General features: G+C 47.1%; 1 protein-coding gene across 5 annotated transcripts in view; it reads right to left on the bottom strand.

The window, feature by feature from the left end:
* GMDS (GDP-mannose 4,6-dehydratase) overlaps positions 1-19,459 on the bottom strand; it is a 519,944-nt gene that overhangs the window by 421,548 nt on the left and 78,937 nt on the right. For 4 of the 5 annotated variants that reach the window (XM_024121917.2, XM_055080167.1, XM_028478405.2 and 1 more), the window contains one exon: positions 35-79. The exons of the other annotated variant lie outside the window; for it this stretch is intronic. In XM_024121917.2, coding sequence (XP_023977685.1) covers positions 35-79 — 45 coding nt within the window. The remainder of the gene's footprint in view (positions 1-34; positions 80-19,459) is intronic. 5 annotated transcript variants of the gene reach the window in all.

The raw sequence follows: 19,459 nt of genomic DNA, 5'->3' as shown, positions 1-19,459 counted from the left end.
CCCGTCGGCCTGTGCCGGCTCACAGGGGACTCACCTCGTAGCCCTTCTCCAGCAGGAACTCGGCCAAGTAGGAGCCGTCCTGGAAGACAAGGAACAACAACCGTCAGACCCATCATGGCCAAGACCAAGGGTTTTGAGGACAGCATTTCAGAGGCTCTAGGAACTTAAATAAGGCTCACGGCAACTGACATGAAAATAATACAGACAACATCCGACATAAACACCGAGTGGTGCTCTGCTGTCCACTAAGCCGCCCAGAGACGGGCGTTCCTCTGTGCCCACGGGAGCGTGGGAAGGCACTGGCATCACCACGGGCACAGGGAAAGAAACTGAAATCCAGGGACACGTGGGGGCAACAGGGAGAACATGAAGCTTCAGAAGCTGATGGATCGGCTGTAGGTTCTGCGGCTTACTAGCCCTGTGAAAATCGCGGCGCACGTGCGGCCAAGCAGGAGGCCTTGGTGCTCCTGGGACATGAAACAGGAATCTGTTTCCAGGGGTGCTGTACAGAAGGAGACGCTGGAGCAGGGATGAGACAGGAGCTGCGGGGCCTGGGGAGGGGGCAGGGTGAGTGTGAGGAGGAGGCTGAGAGCGAGCGGTGTTGACGCCACTGCAAAGAGCTGCCACGGGGAGAGGAGGAGGTGGGGGCCCTCAGGGGAGGCCCTCCAGGCACTGGTGGCCTTGGCTTCGAGCCCAAGGGTCTGGAAAGTCACCCCAGAAAGGCTTTGGGGTTTGAAGGTGGGGTGGGGGCGGGCCGTAGACACGATGGCGCTGGTGTTAGCCCTGAATACACGTGCAGGCGCACGTGCACGCGCAGTTCGGTAAAAGCGAGGTGCTTACTTTCTATGAAATAATGGGAATTTCATTTGCACGCATCTTAAATCATGCAGTTAATCTCGGCGTTAAGATGACGGTGTCTGGCTAAACACAGAGATCCTCAGCTCGTTTTTTTAAATTCTTTAAAAATGTCTAGGTGAGGGTGGAGGTTCTAGGTAAAATACCTCACGCGCCACTTTTAGGGGAAGAAAGTATGAGAGCCATCTAATTAAACTGCTAAGAGGCCACAAGGCACAAAATCAGGGTTCTAGAGATACGGTAGAACATCACCAGCCCTGCTCAGAAAATGAGCTGGGTGGATATTTCACAATCAATCCTGTAACTGCCCTTCTGCTTTCAGCCTGGGCAAGTCCCCTCCATCCCATCCAGACTTAACATAAAAATGAGAGGCTCCAACTACTGGAAATCTGTGTGCTCAAAACTGGTTGGGAATATTTGGATTTTCTTTGGTTTCCTCAGTTTGTAAAAGCTTAAAATATCCCTTTGAGCTTCAAAAGTTCCTACCAGATATTCCAGGCAAAAGAAAAATAAAGCAGGTTTTATTCCTATCATTGCTTGACTTAGAGCTGGAACTGGAGATACACTATGGGTCCTGAAAATGAGAGGGCTGCCGCGAGGGTGCTTACTGCATTAATGCAGAAGTCACACGTGAATTCAGGCAGGATGACAAGGTGAGGGCGACAAGGGACACATTTTGTGGTTCATTAAAATCCCCATCAAATTTTCTTCTGACTTGTTGACATAAATATTCTGGTTTACAGACTCATGTGGAGAAGAAGAGAAATGGTCTGGAACATTCCTTTTCCTCTCAATCCTACGATATACACACAATTGTGTGGTTTTACACACCAAACATGCAGAGTAAACCAGATAAGAGAGCTGAACAATTCACACCCCGACAGGCCAGGTTGATCTACAGGACTATCAGAAACTTGAGGATAATCAATAGTCTTATAATTAATTCTGAAAACAGCTTAACAGAAAAAGCATTTACAACAACAATAATAATTTTACAGTAGGTCCGACAGCCCTAGAAAGTACATTTTGTTTTGCTCTTGGTGGTGGTGGTGTCATTTTGAAGCAGGCAGCACTGTACTTTGCACATTTTTACCTTCTCTTGGAATAAAAAGTTAAAATGCTCTGTGCTCCACCACGGTTGCCGAGAATGTTTAAAAACAAAAAGGCAGAGGTGAGACCGTGGGGAGGGGCTGTGACTATTCAGAGGCTGATGTGAAACAGGCCTGCCCAGGGCTGAGCCCTGTCAATAGGCCTTGCTCTTCTCACCCAGGCCCTCCTCAAACTTTCCAGCCAGGCTGGAACATTCTGCCCCAGCAGTGGCACCTGCTTCCTCCTCACTTCCTTGCCAGGTCTCCCAAGTGATAGGGCCAGCTACACAACGTGGGAACCGCGGCAGCGCGGCCCCTGGTACCCCGCCGCCCCGGCCCCCAGAGCCCTGCACCGAAGCCCCTCTAGGAGGACGGGCCGGTCGCACAGCACCTCCCCCAGACGGAAAACCACAACGTCACGGCAACTGAGAGCCACGGCCAACACGACATCTGACTCTCGACTCCTGGAACTCGAGGAGCTGAAGGACTAAATGTCCGACTCACGACGAACACGACTCACCTGGGACAGACTCCAGCCTGGGTTCGCGCCTCGCGACAGAGACACTTTCACTGGAGAGCTAGCGCCCCAATCGGGACTCTTTTCAATTCGGTTTTGCACATGGTCATGAAGACAGTCTCCATTTCACATTAAATGTTGTACAGTTGGAAGTAAGCACCACAGCTTTAACGTATTCAAGACACAGAAACATTTTCTGTCTTATTCTTGCAGGAACTCACCGGGAAAGAAGGCAGCCCCTTGGCACGGGAGTTAGGGAGGCCCGTGGAGGTTAGGGGCCCGCCTGGTGGCACCCACAAGAGGGGAAGCCAGGACTAGAACCCGGGGCTCCCACGACTGTGCCCTGGGAAACCACTTCCTCCACCTGGGGCCCACCAGCACGTGTCAGAGCCCAACAAAGCAATAAAAAGACCGTAACAGACTCATTTTTAAACCAAATTGATTTAGTCACTTTGCATGACAGGGTATCTTACGGATTAAACAGTCCTTCTAGTTTTAACCAACCCAAACGCAGAAGGTCCTGTAACTTTAGGACAGCCCAGAGCTCGGGGGGGAGGCAGGACACAGGGCTGGGGCCTTCTCCAGCCTCATGTGGGCACCGCTGCCTCTTGGAAGCAGCGTCTGGAGGTGGACTTGGGATGTACGTTTCAGGCTGTCGAGCCAGGCGGCAGGGCCACTGCCGAGGGTCCAAGACGGGAGGATTCCGGTGTGCCTGGTGCCTGCAGCCCCCATCCTTGTGCTTCACCTTTCATGGAATGTTCCAGATGCACACCTATACAATTCACAGTAATTCCAGAAATTGAATCCTATCTTGACTATAAGATAAAAATTACCTAAAATTTCACATCTATAAAAAGCTGAAGGGAGCGCAGAAAGTTTCCCCCTTCTCCCGAAGGCCACAGGTGGCTGAAATAGCCCTGACCGAGCCTCATACCCACCCATGTCCTCAAACATATGGCCACCTACCTTCCTGCAGAGAGGAGAGAGCATTCCTCTTCTCTCTCCAAACATGGATTCACTTCTAGCCCACAGGACAAGTGAAAAGGACAGCTTCTCAGATGCAACTTGAGAACCCGGCCCCTCTGAGCTGCGCCTAAATCAGACTATGTTTCTGCCGAAGCACCGTTGGGCAGCTTCTTTGAAGAGGGTAAGATAATGAGCAGGGCTGGGCTGAAGAAACCAGGCCTCTAATAAAATGAATTCCCTTGTTTAGATCACCTCAAGCACCGGGAAGTAAAATACCCCTCCACTCACCCACGCTGCCTGCCACACGCTTTCAGCCTCTGTGCCCTAATTACTCTAAAACAAGCATTTTCAGCCGAGAAAAGTATTTTCACCTGGCTCACACTTGCAGCACAAAGCACTGGATAAAATCTCTGTCACACTCACAGAACTCAAAAGACCAAAGGGATTATTAATCCCACTGTCTCATTTTGCAGCTCAGGAAACTGAGACTGAAAACATTCAATGTTTAGTGTCCAGTCACACAGTTAGGAAGTAGCAGAACATGGAAAAAAAAAAAAAAGGAAAGAAAGTAAGAAAAGTAAAAGCAGATCTCTCAGACCTCAGAATTTTTACCTAAAAACTACTGTGAAAAGAGCTAAAACGAATAGACTGGACTAATGTGTACAGTTGAGAACCAGAGGGAAGAACCAGAACAGAGCCAGCAAACGTCAGGAGAGTGAGTGTAACTGACTGACTGGACACGAAGACACCATCAATACGCAAAACATATAAATAATCTCATCTCCTGTAGTCTTTCAAGCTGAAGATTATTTCCCCATAAAAGTTGAGGTCGCCCCCCACCCCCAAGAACTGCCTTTCACTCCCTTTGATTTACCTCCCGGTAGAAGGAGTGATCAACAACGCCTGCATAGCAAAGACTGACGGATACTCCTTTCTAACCACCCCTTCCCGCAGACCCCCTGCTGGGGAAAGAGCCCCCAAGGAGGTGCTCAGCGGCTGCACACACAGCTCACACGCGCACATGGATAAGTGACACTGTCTCTGCTGCAAACCAGGACCTCCCAGGAAATTGTGATGAGCTGAAGCTTAAAGGCAACATTTTAGAAAGAGGCTGGATACCCCCCATCAGACTACACATTGCTCTACCATTGCCCTGATATCTTTCCCCCAAGTATTTTCAAAATGTTTCTAATGCTAATTTCAAATTAACGTTCAATTTCAAAAGATTCTAATGTTAAGTCTTATGGCCAACTGTAAACTAAAAATAAAATATCATAGAGGAAAAAAATGAACTAAAAGGTTAATTTTAGAAAATATTTTTTATCAGTTTGCTAGGTTAAAAAATGCTATGCTTTTCTTTTCATTTTTTGATTAGTATAAAGACTGAAAAGGTTTTTGTGTTTATGACTGTGTGTACTATTTCTTCTGGGAATTATTTATTATCTTTTATATTTCTTATACATTTTTCTAGTAGGCTGTATTTCTCCAATTGGTATTTTCTTCTAAGCATCTAGAACATATATAAAATTGACTCATTTGTATCTCCTAAAAGCCACTCAAAAAATATTTGGGGGCTTCCCTGGTGGTGCAGTGGTTGAGAGTCCGCCTGCCGATGCAGGGAACGCGGGTTCGTGCCCCGGTCTGGGAAGATCCCACGTGCCGCAGAGCGGCTGGGCCCGTGAGCCATGGCCGCTGGGCCTGCGCGTTCGGAGCCTGTGCTCCGCAACGGGAGAGGCCACAACAGTGAGAGGCCCGCGTACTGCAAAAAAAAAAAAAAAAATTTGGAAACAGGTTAGCAGATTTTTAGTGGTAGAACTCCCATGATAACCTGGTTTAAAATCCACGTTCCTTTCAAACTGCAAAAGATTACTGTAAACTCTTAGTTTAATGAGCAAAGAAGAACGAAAACACCAAAACCTGAACTCCAGGGACATCTGCGCAACCCAGCACTTGTAGCACCACCGACCTCATCACAGCAAATCACATTTCTGTGACTTAGGCAAGTGCTGTAAGAAAAGTGGGATCAGAGGGAAGAGCTGCTAATAAGGTATAGAAAGATAATTTCTAATTACACTCTTAGAAGAAGGACACCACACACATTCCAACACCATCCCAGAGATGTTTAAAAACCCTCAAAAGTAAATCCTAAGGCATTCATCAAGCGCATACGCGTGTGCTGGGTGTACGTAATGCAGCTGCATCAAGCGTGAGCTAGCCTGTCCATCTCCACACGAATACAAGTGCCCACAGAGAACGGCCTCCTGCCCACATTCTCGCCTCTTTAAAATGTAAGCTCCTTCAGTTTGAACCCCTGTGCTTTTTCTCTCTCCCACTCTCCCTTTCTTGACCCTCATGCTAAAATTTCTACCCTTCAGAGAGAAACAAAAGTCCTCACGTGACCTGGAATTACTACAAATGATGATGATAATAGTATTAAAAACAAGAGTAAGCACTTATTTAGTGCTTAGGCTATGTCAGCCATGTTCTCAATGCTTTACGATCATTAACTTTTTCCGTCTTCACAGTAACCCTATGTAGTTAGCACTATTATTATCTCTATTTCACAAAAGAGCAAAACTGAAGTGAACTGAGACCAAGCAACCTGCCCGATATCCCAGCTAGTAAACAGAGCAAGGATCTGCACCACATATATATTTCTAATGAATGATTTATATGGCAATCTGCTCCACTAACAGGATCAATCACTCCATAATGATGGGCCTACAGATGTTTTAACATAAAATTTGGTCTCTATAGAATTTATTAACAAAGCAAAGTGTCACAGATTAGTGAGTTTCAAACATTCCCTTGGCCATAGGTGTCAGGGAATAGAGGGCAGAAAGGAAGGAAGAGATTTAGCCCCTGCACTCTTGCTCTGAGAATATCTGGGAAACCAGGCACTTCCTGGCCAAGATAGGATTAGACTTCAATGCTGGTTTCACACGGATCGCATACCCACATGCGGACAGGACGAGAAGAGCAGCCAGGTAACCTGCACAGCTGAGCAAAGTGTTCTGCTATCAGGGAGCGCCAGATGAGTCACGGACAGAGGCGGGGCTGGGGGAGAAAAGGAAAGCTATGAACTTCTTCCCCACCGGCCTCGGCCACACTGGATGGCACGGTGCCCTGGGGAGATCAGTCACCACCCTCGAGCATGAAATCAAGGTGGGAAAAACAGAGGAAATACAAGAAGCATATCCCTGTCAAAACCCTTTTAAAGATCTGCTAACTGACCAGTCCAGTGCTGCAGTGAATGACTCCTTTCAAGTTTAGAACAATATACTCACTGAAAGTTTGTATAACTCAGGGCTCCAAATACATTGATAAAGACTTGTTCAGATCTAGAGAGAAGTTAATACTAAATTACCAGTAAACTTCATGCTTAAAATAATCTCTTTGTAGTAAATATATACATGAATTAAAACTGTACAAAAATGGAAAATAGAGCTGCCTCTTCTTTTTCCCTTTCCCATTATCTCTCAAAGTGACAGTCCATACAATTAATTAAAGGCTGTTTCTTTGCAAAGTACATACTTGCATAGTTCTAATCGCCCAAATGATGTATAGAGGAAATGATTTTTTGCAGGTACTCTAAAACAGAGCTGCACTTTGTCCAGGGTTCAAGGCCATGCTTAATGAAAAACTTTAAACTTGGAAGAAAAAAATGCAGTACTGAAAAGCGAAGAAATATTAAATTTTAGTATTTACCTGATTTATTAGCATTTCCTTGTGCCTTTCTTTGTAGAGTTTGTGCCCTGGCTAATGGAGAAAGACAAAGCAAATGCTCTTTTGTTGACCGACTTTAAAGAGGTCCTAATAACAAAAAGACACACAGATATTGATGACTATATCTTTCTCCATTCTACTGCACATTCGGTTGTTACTTCAATGTCACTGTTGGTGACAAGCAGAGCCTAACTATTTGCAAATATTCTTGCTCTTTTTAACCCAATTTCTTTCAGGGATATGAACAGTTAAGACCATTCCTATCACAGGCACACGCCATGACAGAAACGTCAGTTATGGGCACCCTGAGCCATTTCAGACCTGATCTGCAACCATGGAGTCCCCACCAAGCTGGAGACATTGTAAATCACAGGAGAAAGATACAAAATGAGAGCTGTGATTTGCATAAGTTAAAGTCACTGAAAGACAAATGAAATTCAAGCACATGCACACAGGTGTCCATGGAGAAGTCTGTAAGCATCTACCCGGAAGGCTGCGTATCATCAGACTAATAAAGCTGACGCTCAGAGCAGAGGACAGGTAAAGAACGGAGTGTCTGCAGGCAGGTTCACCCGTAAAACACGATTCTGGGGACCAGGGAATCTCCGTGTTTACTGTTGGGTTGTGCTGTATTATGCACAAAGGTTCTGCCACTCAGAGAAGGTATCGAAAAACACTTTGGGGGAAAATCCCACATCAAAGAGCATGGGCCTCCACCTTGCTGACAGTGGTCTCTCCAGTCGCTGCGTCATAGGCCGTACAGCCTGGGCGCATTCCCACCAGCTTAGCGCAACACAGCGCCTATGACAGTGGCACTTCTGCAGGCTCTTCACCCTTTTGGTTGTTTTCATCTTGTCATTGTGCCCTCTTTCACCAACAGCAAGGGGGCTTAGCTCCTACTCAACCATGACCTTTTGTTTTCAAGGAGCTTCAAAGCTGTATTTTTAATGTGTGTCCAGTATAAGGACATGTCAACCATGTACTTCTTAAATCTCGACTTAATAGGACAGCAGGAAAAAAGGATCCAGACTCAACTCTACTGAAGACCAGAGTCTTGTAAGGGTGTTGAGGGGTGGGTGTGGTCCTTCAGGTGAGAAATAATGTCCACGCCAATAGGGACTGTATACTACTCACCATCCTGGTCTCAGGAGCACCCAGCTCCAAATTCCCAACCTTGCCAGGGGCTCAGACTGAAAGCCTGGTGTCCCTAATTCTGTCCAACCAGATCCATCCACCTGTGGTCTAGGCTTGTAATACTGACATGCCACACAGTGGTTTGCTTCTCAGCTATTCCCTGCCCTAATACGTATGACTGATTCAGGATACCTGACTACGTTTGGTAGATCTGGATCATCCATTTAGAAAAACTGAGTATTTTTTTTGGATCAAAACACCAGGCTTAAAATTCAGGTAAGTTATCACCTTACACTACACCTTTTAGTAGATATAGCTAACGCAATCTTACTTATTGCACATATGTTCCTCAAAGTATTTATTATTTCTATCAAATTAATAACATCTTACATTTCTCTAATTCTTTATTGTTGCTAAGTTCTCTAAGATATTTCTCCCACTTATATCCCACAACATCCTGGTGAGATAGCTGATATCATCCCCATTTTCCCAGATCAGATCACAGATTAGAAAGCTTAAATCCTTTACTCAAGGTCATTGAGCTAGTGAGAGAACTTGGCAGAAGATGAAACCAATTTGTCTAGTCCTAACTACAGTGTTATTTCCATATTACTTCTCCTTCCATCAAAATAAAAATGTTTCAATCAAAACAAGATGCCACAGAAGTTTTTTAAAGCTTTTCAATTAACTAATAAATGTATATAAAAACTCATATAAAATTTAGTAAAAACATTTTTTTAAATAAGTATCATCAATTACTTTTGTAATAATCCGTTATTAAGAATGATTGCGGGCTTCCCTGGTGGCGCAGTGGTTGGGAGTCCGCCTGCCGATGCAGGGAACGCGAGTTCGTGCCCGGGTCCGGGAAGATACCACATGCCGCGGAGCGGCTGGGCCCGTGAGCCATGGCCGCTGAGCCTGCGCGTCCGGAGCCTGTGCTCCGCAACGGGAGAGGCCGCGACAGGGAGAGGCCGCGACAGTGAGAGGCCTGCATACCGAAAAAACAAACAAACAAACAAAAAAATGATTGCTTAAAATAAACCCCCTTCAAGTGTACAGAACAAAATGCTCGTGCATGCGTGTGTGTGTGTGTGTGTGTATGTGTGCTCACTCAAAGGGATTACTGATTATTGCCATTATCCTGAGGATAAAAGAAAGTAGGTCTGTACTCTGAATGACAAAAGCAGATCCTGCAATAATCAATGAATGGATAAACATCTATTAATGTCTAGAGGATAATGCAATGTGATACGGCAAATAAAAAAAAAGATAAGTTGCGTTTCCTACCCTTTAGGAATTTATAATCTAGTGAGAGGGCAAGGAATCAACACATCACCATCATCACCATCGCACCAGCTGTCACATCAGTGCCAACATTCATTCACTGTGTCCTTGAGATGCATTAGGCTGGTGCTGGCCAACAGAAACACTGTGAGCACATGTGTCATTCAAAATTTTCTGGGCTTCCCTGGTGGCGCAGTGGTTGAGAATCTGCCTGCCGATGCAGGCGACACGGGTTCGAGCCCTGGTCTGGGAGGATCCCACATGCCGCGGACCAACTAAGCCCGTGCGCCGCAACTACTGAGCCTGCACATCTGGAGCCTATGCTCCACAACGAGAGAGGCTGCGACAGCGAGAGGCCCTCGCACCGCGATGAAAAGCGGCCCCTGCTCGCCGCAACTGGAGAAAGCCCTCGCGCAGAAACGAAGACCCAACACAGCCAAAAATAAATAAATAAATTTATTTTAAAAAAAAAATTTTTCTGGTAGCCAATTTTAAAAAGGTAAAAAGAAAAAAAGGGAAAGTTAATTTTAATAATATGTTTATTTAACTCAATATATCCAGAATGTTATCGTAGCAGTAAGTTAATGAAAAATTATTAATGAGATATTTTACATTCTTTTTTGCATTAGTCTTTGAAATCTGTTATTTTGCACTTACAGTACATCTCAAGTCAGATCTAAATTTTCTTCAGAAATACTTTTTCAGAGATCTATATTTAGATTTCGTAACAGCTGTATTTAGACTTCATAAACTTGACAGTTGAAAAAGTTAAATTCACATACCTAGGTTTTATCAAATACATATACTTAAAATTCTTCCAAAAACTGAACTAAATACCAAAGCATCATTTCCCTTTAATATTCATATACACATTGGCAAAACTGGTTCCCTCTTTTTTTTTAAGAAATCCTGACTTGACTTCGGGGAGTACATCAGTTTAAAATCCATGTCTGCTCCAGTGCACTCACTAGCTCTGGGTCAAGAGCTAACAATGACTCCGAGGAATCTGCACAACTGCAAGCACGTCCAGCACTGCTCCCAATTCTTTCTAGTTTTTACAGCCAGTTTATGTAATGCTATTAACAACTGCAACTAGCAATGTATATTGATTCATGTTAGAAAAATGTGTAAAATCATTATTATTGATTTGTATTGTGAAAACCTTTAATTTCTATATAAATTCTCAGACGTCCCTAGTTGATCACAAACAAGCTGTCCTTTCCTTAGAGCTTCAACTTTAGCTCAATCAAAAGCAGTGTGACATGAGTGAGAAAACCTAAGTCACACCGTCATGTTTTCTTCCTTTTGTTTCAAGACAGAAAAGAAAACCTTATAGTGAGGCAAATATTACAGAAATTTTGTAACCCTCACCCAACTCTACTGCTAAGAGTCAGCAAAGACCCAAGATCACTTGCCTTCTCGGTCCTCTACTTCCTTCCACGGGTCTATAAACTGGCGGTGATTCACAGCTTTTCATGTATGGGTAGAACAATTTTTATATGGCGTCTATGACACTTCTGACAGAGCTTGCTTCTGAATACAGTGGAATGAGTAATAAGCTCATTCCACAAGAGGCTAAACAAGGTTAGCCTCTTGTTTTAAAATTCTAATGAAAAGATTTGATGTGACACAGCTAGAGTAGTGTCATGATAGCAATTAATTTTTTCACATCCATCTGAAGTTCTCCTTTGACATATGTAAAACATTCAGAAATTTGGTATTTCTAGCCAAAAATTTACAATATTTCTTTGTAAATCTTTAAATCCTTTGAGATAAAGGGTAAACAACATATTACCGGGCAGTGATTTGTATGTCACAGTACAGCTTGTGTTAAGGTAAAAAAAAAAAAAAAAAAAGTACTTGAAATTTTAAGTCAATTGATCTTTGACATTGTTAGGGAGACCTTGTATTCTAAAGGCAATTGTTTGATGATTTAACTAAATATCTTTAAGATTTTGTGAAATACCTTTTTGTCTTTTCTCCTAATTTTCTACTAAAACTTCAATAACTGAAATAATGTCTTTGCCAACCCTCCATCTAAAAATAGCTTCCTCTTTTGTGCATTAATCCAAACCATTTTATAGGTGGCCAAAGTTACAAGTTCATGTCCTGTTAAAATTTTTTTAATTTGTTAGATATTTAATTCAGATTTCAGGCAAGTAAGTCCATTAATTTCTTTTCTGAGCTTTGAGAGGAAACTTCTAATCAAACCCACTACAGATTTGTTGAAAATATCCCAGAATATTTCCCACCCTATTTGCGTTAAACTTTTTTACACAACAGACAGCTTTTCTGTCTCGCTCCGGCACAGGAAACCGCCAACGCCATTTGCTGTGGAGTCTCCCGGTCCCTTCTTGTCCTCGCAGCTCCAATCGTAACGGCAGCTTCTGCATCTGCACTCAGTTCTGCAGCGGCAGGTGAGCCTTTGGTTTAAATTTTAAAATTGGTCTATACTTAATTTAACCAGAAAAAGTGTAGTTATAGCTTAAAATTATAAACATCTCAACTTATCTACCAACCAACGCTGTTGTGCATGTATCACTGCAAGTCATGCTGTCTGTATAAAATACTCAAATAAATACATTACAATGTCAGACAGAAAACAAAAAAACATCCGAAGTGGAGACCAACAAGAACTGTGGGAAAGAAAGCATCAGTTAAAGTGAATGTCCTAACAAAGCAAGACGGTGTGTTTAACAGGAACATATTTTACACCGCGCCCACGGTAAAGACGCCTCTCCTCCAGCCATGACAGGCACGCCTTCATTGTTTGGCAGCAGCATACGGCTCACGCCCCCAACCCTGGGCAGTGTGGTGACGGGCCGTGTCCTCGGCGGTTTGCGTTTGGTAACTGACTGACCCTCACAGCTGTTTCAAGCATTTACCCTGACTGCACCCTATTGCAGACAGTGAAACTTGGGCAGAAGCAGGTAAGTGACTTACCCAAAGTCACACAGCCGCTAACCGGGGAGCCCGGGATTTAGACCCAGAGAGTCTGACTGCAGACTCGCCCCCGCCCCGCACTGTCCTCAGATCGACAAGGGCACCGAGCTGAGTGAGGGAGGACACAAGAGGTGCCAGGTGCCTTACAAATCTACACCAAGCTGCCTTGCGACCAGAAGTAGGGAGCCAAGACTGACAGGAAGGCATCATTAAGGAGGAGAACGATGGAGCTTAAAGGCACACACTGGGGATGAAAAGGGGACACAGTCGGGGCGAGGAGGAGTGGGTGGAGAGAGCGATGAGCCAAGTCCGCTCGGTCCTGGAGGAGGAAAGACGACCCACTGACCAGTTACCGCGCAGGCCAGAGGATGGCCCCCAAAGACACAGGAATGTCGTCTTCCACCAGAAAACAGTTCTGCAGATGTGATTCAGTTAGGGATCCTGAGCTAGAGAGACCATCCTGGACTATCGGGGTGGGCCCTGAATCCAACCACAGGTGTCCTTGTAAGAGGGAGGCAAGGAGGCACAGAGGCATCTCAGGCAGGTAGAGCAGGAGGAGACCACATGGCCACGGAAACAGACACCGTAGTGGTGGGGCCACAAGCCAAGGGATGCTCGTGGCCACGGGAGGCTGGAAGAGCCGGAATCGACTCTCCGCCAGCCTCCAACGGGAGTGCCGCCACCCCACACTTGGCCTTCGCAACTGTGAGAGGATGTACCTGTCTTCTAAGCCCCCGGTCTGTGACACTTGGTTACAGCAGCCTGAGGAAACCCGTACGGTTACTACAGGACCACTCAGAAAATTCAGGATGCAAACGTACCTCATAACATGAGCAGGGAGCATCTAGGAAGCAGGGTTTCCCAGTGTGTCTAACGACAGAACGCCCAGGCCCCTGGAGCGGGAGGGCTGGCGGTGACAGAGCACCTGTGAACACCGGGCAGCCCTCGTGGGTCCCTAGCAAAGCCTAGAAATCCCGACCCAAGGCACATCCGGGAAGGCATGTAATTCAGGCAGAGAGGTCTGAACTATATTCAAACAAACAACACAGAAGGTTTCTGAGAAAGGCTGCAAGAAGTTGACCACTTGGGTGAGGAGACCTAGGACGACATAAACCTGGATCCCGGTGATGTCACCATGGCAGAAAACAGTGCTTTGGAAAATGCAACATGTGACAACACAGCAGCCTTCACTGCAGCCACCCTGATAAAGCCACCACCTCCAGGAAGTGATTCGAGTCTCCTGAGGGACACTGACAAGCTGAAGTGGCTTTGGAGGGTGACAAATGAGAAATGGCATGAAAGAAGGAAAGAAGCATTCTTCTCAGGAAAATGTTCAACGGGGAACAAAACAGCAGTGCCTGCAATTAACTGAAGGACTAAAATAAAACAGAAAAAATGCACTCTGCAGGATTCCATAAAAGCCAGCAATGAAATACCCCGGGGGGTGGAGCCAGGCCCACAGAAGGCCCCCCAGGGTCCCTGCAGGAAGAAGCCCGGGCCACTCGGAGACTCCCTGGGGAACGGATGACGACCTCGCGGGAGGACAAGACCCACACTGGGGAGGAAGTGGGCCCACAAAACCCACCAGCTTCCTCCAACTCTAAGACCCTGCGCCCCGACCTGGTCACAGGCCTGTCTGTCATAGCCACATGCGTGGCTGCAGTCATCACTGAATGAAAACTACTGTGCTCCACGAGGGGTAAAATTCAAAGTGTTTAACAAGCTGTGTAGCCAAGGCACTAACCCACTAGAACGGTTGCCAGTTCATGTGTCCACGGGTGGGAACCCACCAATGAATTCGCCTTCATAAAACTGCTGACGTGGCCCACAGCTGAAAATGAATTCAGAAAAGGCAGGAGAAGAGGGAGGAGGAAAAAACTACCACCACTGAAACGCTGTTCCTCTGAACTGACAATGGGAGCCCAGCCGTGGGAAACCACAGGACGGAAAGGAAGGACGAGCAGGGAGGCTGAGAGCCGCTTCCCATGCACCGGCCACCTGACCAGAGCCTGCCGGCAGCTACTCTCAACACCGGCGGCCACACGCCGCGCACCTTCCGCAAGTGCTCATCACAGGCCGGGAGGTCTGGGCTCAGCCCTGGTCGCGTGCTGCCTCCGCCTCCCCGCCCTCCTAGAGCATAAATGCGGGTCCCACTGTTGCAGGCCGACAGTATCCACCTGGCAGCAACCGTCTCACAGGTTAATGCCCAATAATGGGCACTTGTATTTTCTCATGAGGCGCAGGTGAATTATGGCACTTGAACAGAGACCTCATTATGTAATGTTTACAGCATGTTTACCACAAGCCAGTTTCAAGTTTATGTTTTTGTCTCTAGGCCTTAAACAAAGGGAAGAGAAAGTTCCTATACACATTTGAAGGGGCTAGTTTCTAAAAGCAACATGAGGCTAAAAATAGAACCTCTTATGGGTTAAATGGTGTCCCCCTGAAAATTCATATATTGAAGTCCTAACTTCCAGGCCCTCAGACTGTGACCTTGTTTGAAAATAGGGTCATTACGGATGCAATCAGCTAAGATGAGGTCACGCTAGAATAAGGCAGACCCTATTCTGACATGCCCAGTGTCCTGACAAAGAGGGGACATTTGGATGCAGACACACACGGGGAGACGGCATGTGAAGATGGAGGCAGAGACCGAGGCAATGCTTACAGAAGCCAAAGGTACCAGATGCCGCCAGCACGCCACACGGAGGGGAGAGGCCGGAACGGATGCTCCCTCGAGGCTGGAGAAGGAGCCAACCCTGCAGACACCTTGATCCTGGGCTTCCGGAGCCGGGAGAAAATAAATCCTGTTCTTTAAGCCCCCTGGTCTGTGATGCTGTGTTACGGCAGCCCCAGGACACTAATACAGGACTCGAAAATGAGGCACAGCCAAGGAAGAGCCAGGCGGGTCTGGGGGTTCATCAGGGAGAGCTCCAGTTCTCTGCACCCGAACCCCACCTCCGCCTGTACCCCCACCTGCACCCTCACCTGTACCTCCACCTGCACCCGCACCCACACCTGCACCTGCACCTGGAGTTGGCGTCGGGAAGCAGAGGCCCAAGCCTGCCATTCCTGCCCTCGGGGCCCCACCTTCGGGCCCCGCAGACCTGCTCTGGCCCAGAGCTCCTCCCTCCCCAAGCGCCCCTCCTCCCTGACCCTCCTGACACCCCGGTCCCCACGCATCCACCATTTCTTCACGAAGTCCTTCCCAGCTCTCTCCACCCCAGCTGAGTCAGAGCCCTGCCCCGTCAGCACACAGCTCTTTCCTTCTCAGCTCCTGTCACCTACCCAGGGTGGCAGTGTGGATGGCCCACGGGCCGCCCACTGGACGGCAGGACCCGGGAGGATGGGACCATGACGCGGAGGCCCTGGGACCCAGCACGCTGTCAGTCAGGCACTCCGAGCGCTACTCACATTTGCTCGGTAAAGGAAAACTCCATGTCCGGGGGTTTCTCATCTCCCAGGTCCTATTCACCAGCAGACACGCGATGCCCTGTCCGCACCATATGCATCAAAGCCGCCTGACGGGCCGTCTGGCCTCCCTACCCTAGCACACAACACCCAAAGGGCTCTCAGCCCCCCACGGCCTGCCTGTCCCGACAGCGCCGCCCCCTCGCCTGCCCCACTGGGCCTCAAGCAGCCCCGCCACCAAACGCCCGGCACACGGCAGAAACGGCTGGGCTACTCCTGCCACCAAGCTCAGGGAAACTAAAGCAGAAGGCTCCGGTTCCAAGGCAGGGGAGCCACAGGAGACGTGGAAAAGGGAGGGTCCCTCCACGCACTCGGCTTCCCCCGGCATCAGTGTCACAGCCCCACCGCCGGCCCCGCAGCCAAACGTGAGGCACCTCCAGGCAACCAGGGCCTCTTCAGTCCACACTTTAGAAACCACCAGCCCATCTGGTGAAACCTCAACTTTCTCGTGAAGAAGTCAAAGCTCTCAATTAACTATCAGCTCCATTCCCAACAGCCTAACCAAACAAAAATGAACATTTCAACGCGCACATTCCTTATTCTGACTCCAACGTGCCTCATTCGTATGACAAATATCTGTCGATGTTCACATGGAGTGGGTCAGAGACAAGCCTTGCCTTTGGAAAAGTGAAAATGTAGATGACAGCTATGTCAGTCAACACATGTACGAAAGAGAACGGGAGATATTTACCGCGGGCAGAGCTGGTAGAAGTATTCTCTGAGCATTAGCCTCCCTCATGAACAGCCCTACAGGTGGGGTCGACTGTTACCCCGGTTTTAAGGGTGAGACACAGAGTCCTGAGGAGGTGAGGGCAGGTCCCGGCCACAGAGGCACACGGATTCAGAATCAGATGTCCTGACTGCTCAGCGCAGCGCTATTTCCAACAGCCGCGACATGGAAACAACCTGCGTCTGCTGACGGATGACGGACAAACAAGCGGGGGTACACACATAATGGGACATTACTCAGCTATAAAAAAGCAGGAGATCCTGTCATTTCCAACAACATGGATGGACTTGGAGGGCATTATGCTGAGTGAGATAAGTCAGACAGAGACAGATCCTATGTGATCTCACTTGTATGTGGAATCTACAAAAACCCCAGGAAAAGAGATGAGACTTATGGATTGTGGGTCACCAGAGGCAGAGGGGGAGGGGGAGGGGGCCTGGAGGAAAGGGGTCAAAAGCTACAAAACTTCCAGTTATAAGACAAATACTAGGGATGTGAGGTACAGCCTGGTGACTGTAGTTAACACTGCTCTCGATATATAGGATAGTTGTTAAAGAGAACAGAACCTAAGAGTTCTTACCACAAAGGAAAAAAAAATTTTTTTGTATGTATATGAAATGATGGATGTTCACTAAACTTACTGTGGCAATCATTTCACAACACACGTGAGTCAAGCCATTCTCCTGCACACCTTAAACTTACACAGTGCTGTGTGTCAATTATATCGCAATAAAACTGGAAAAAAAATCAGATGTTTTGTAATCTTTTATCTCATAAAAGTCTGTTAGGTGCAGACACAATACGCACTATGATATGGTTTTTATAAACTAAGAAACACATAAAACTACACAGCGTAGTGTTTAGTAACCACTCGTGTATGATGACACTATACAGAAAAGCAAGAGAACGTGCAAATGTCACGATGCTGGTCACCTCTGGACTTTGGCAGGTAGAACACTCAGAGAGCTTTCGCCATGATTTTACTATTTTTTTAAGTTGGGGGTAGATTAACCCAAGTTTTCATTTTATCATTATTCTCCATAAATTACACAGATATCACATATTAATGCTCATATATCAAATATTTTCTAATTAAAAATAAAGTGCATGGCATGAAACAGGCCCTTAATAAATGGTGAAAATTATTATTCCTTAAAGTGGAAGGGATTAGAGCATGTCAGCAGGCTGGGGAAGGGAGCCGAGGAGAGAGGTGGATGGACAGACAGAAAGGAAGAGTAGCTGCCGCAACCAGGAAGGGAACGGGCTCAAGAGAAAAGGGAAAAGGCCTGGTCTGAGCAGGACGGACCAGGTCTCCCCCAAGCCGGGAGAAGGACGGGTGTAGATGGAGACAACTTGGCAGTGGGAAGAGAGGAGGGGATATGTTTCAAGAACTGAAACGCAAGATTATTTGCTCAGGACCAGAAGCTCAAGACTGGCTGGGGAGCTTGAGGAAAGAGGCTGACTTAGAATATTTACCGTCAGGAAAGTGGAAGAAGACCCATCACATAAGGTGACCACTGAGAACCCAAAAGAGACTGGAAACTACGAGTAAAAAGGGGACCATATATGTATTGGGGTTATTTTTTTCTCGGCACAAGCATAGGTTAAAAAAAAGAAAAGGAAAAAAAAAGAATACTCCAAGACTGATTTAGGGTTGGGAGTTTGCAGAGAGGTAAAAAAGAAAGACCAGGACCAAGGAGTTGAGAGTTCTATTCCAAGAATAATTCAAGTCCTTGGCCATTGGATGCAGACCTGAGGAGGGCAGAATGGAGCCCAGACAGGATGGTGACCAAGGAGAAAACGGAGCATGTGGAGGCTCAGCCACTTACGAACCTTGAGAACAGTGACAGGAGGAAAGAGTGCAGATGAGTCCAGGGTGCCCAAGCTGTCCACGGGCAAGGAGGAAGGGTCCCCAGTGATTAGGGCGGAGGTGCCAGCATCTGTGCACACAACACCGTGCCACCTCCCACCACCCGGAGGTGCCCTCTGGGCACACAACCTCTCTCCACAAAGCTCTCGGTGGTCACCACCGATCCACAGGTGCTGTCACCTGACCTGAAACTGGCCTTCAGCCCCTGCAGCAATCACTGAGATATTCCCCCAACTTTCCATGCTAAAAAGTTTGAGAGCTACATGATAGGTGATGGAGCACCATTCATCTTTCACCTCGATTCACCGGTTAAGAGTCTTTCACGTTTGCCTCTTCTCTCTCCATGGTGACACACACCTGCACCCACTTTTGCTGCTGTTGTTACTGTCGTTGGCTGGAGACCCATGTGCACGTAAGCTGCAGACATGATGATCCTTCACCCTTAACGATGCTTCCTCGGCATGCGGTTTCTCAGGATCTGGAAATTCTCCTGTGACCTCAGTACCATTAATATAGTCAATTTTTAAGTTTCCCAACTTCCCTCAGAGTGCCTGAATAACTGCTTATTTTCTAATCCAAGACCCAGTCATGGTCTGTACATTGCACAACATTGTTAAATCAGTAAATTTTACAGCTGTGGAAAAGCAGTGCTTCAGCGCCTGCAGTGGTGAGCAGGACCCACCGGAAGCCAGAGGAGCAGAGGAGGAGGGAGACAAAGCAGCAAATTCCCTCCAGAGTCCAGAAAAGGTGTGGGGAGCGTGAGTTCCCAAATGAGGGTGGTGATAATGAACATGTAAAACGTGGGCAAGGGCTTCCCTGGCGGCGCAGTGGTTGAGAGTCCGCCTGCCGATGCAGGGGACGCGGGTTCGCGCCCC

This window comes from Physeter macrocephalus, chromosome 18 (assembly GCF_002837175.3).
Source record: "Physeter macrocephalus isolate SW-GA chromosome 18, ASM283717v5, whole genome shotgun sequence".
NCBI lineage: Eukaryota > Metazoa > Chordata > Mammalia > Artiodactyla > Physeteridae > Physeter > Physeter macrocephalus.
The sequence above is the reverse complement of the archived record's forward strand: the minus strand, read 5'-3'. Positions and strand labels throughout refer to the sequence as shown.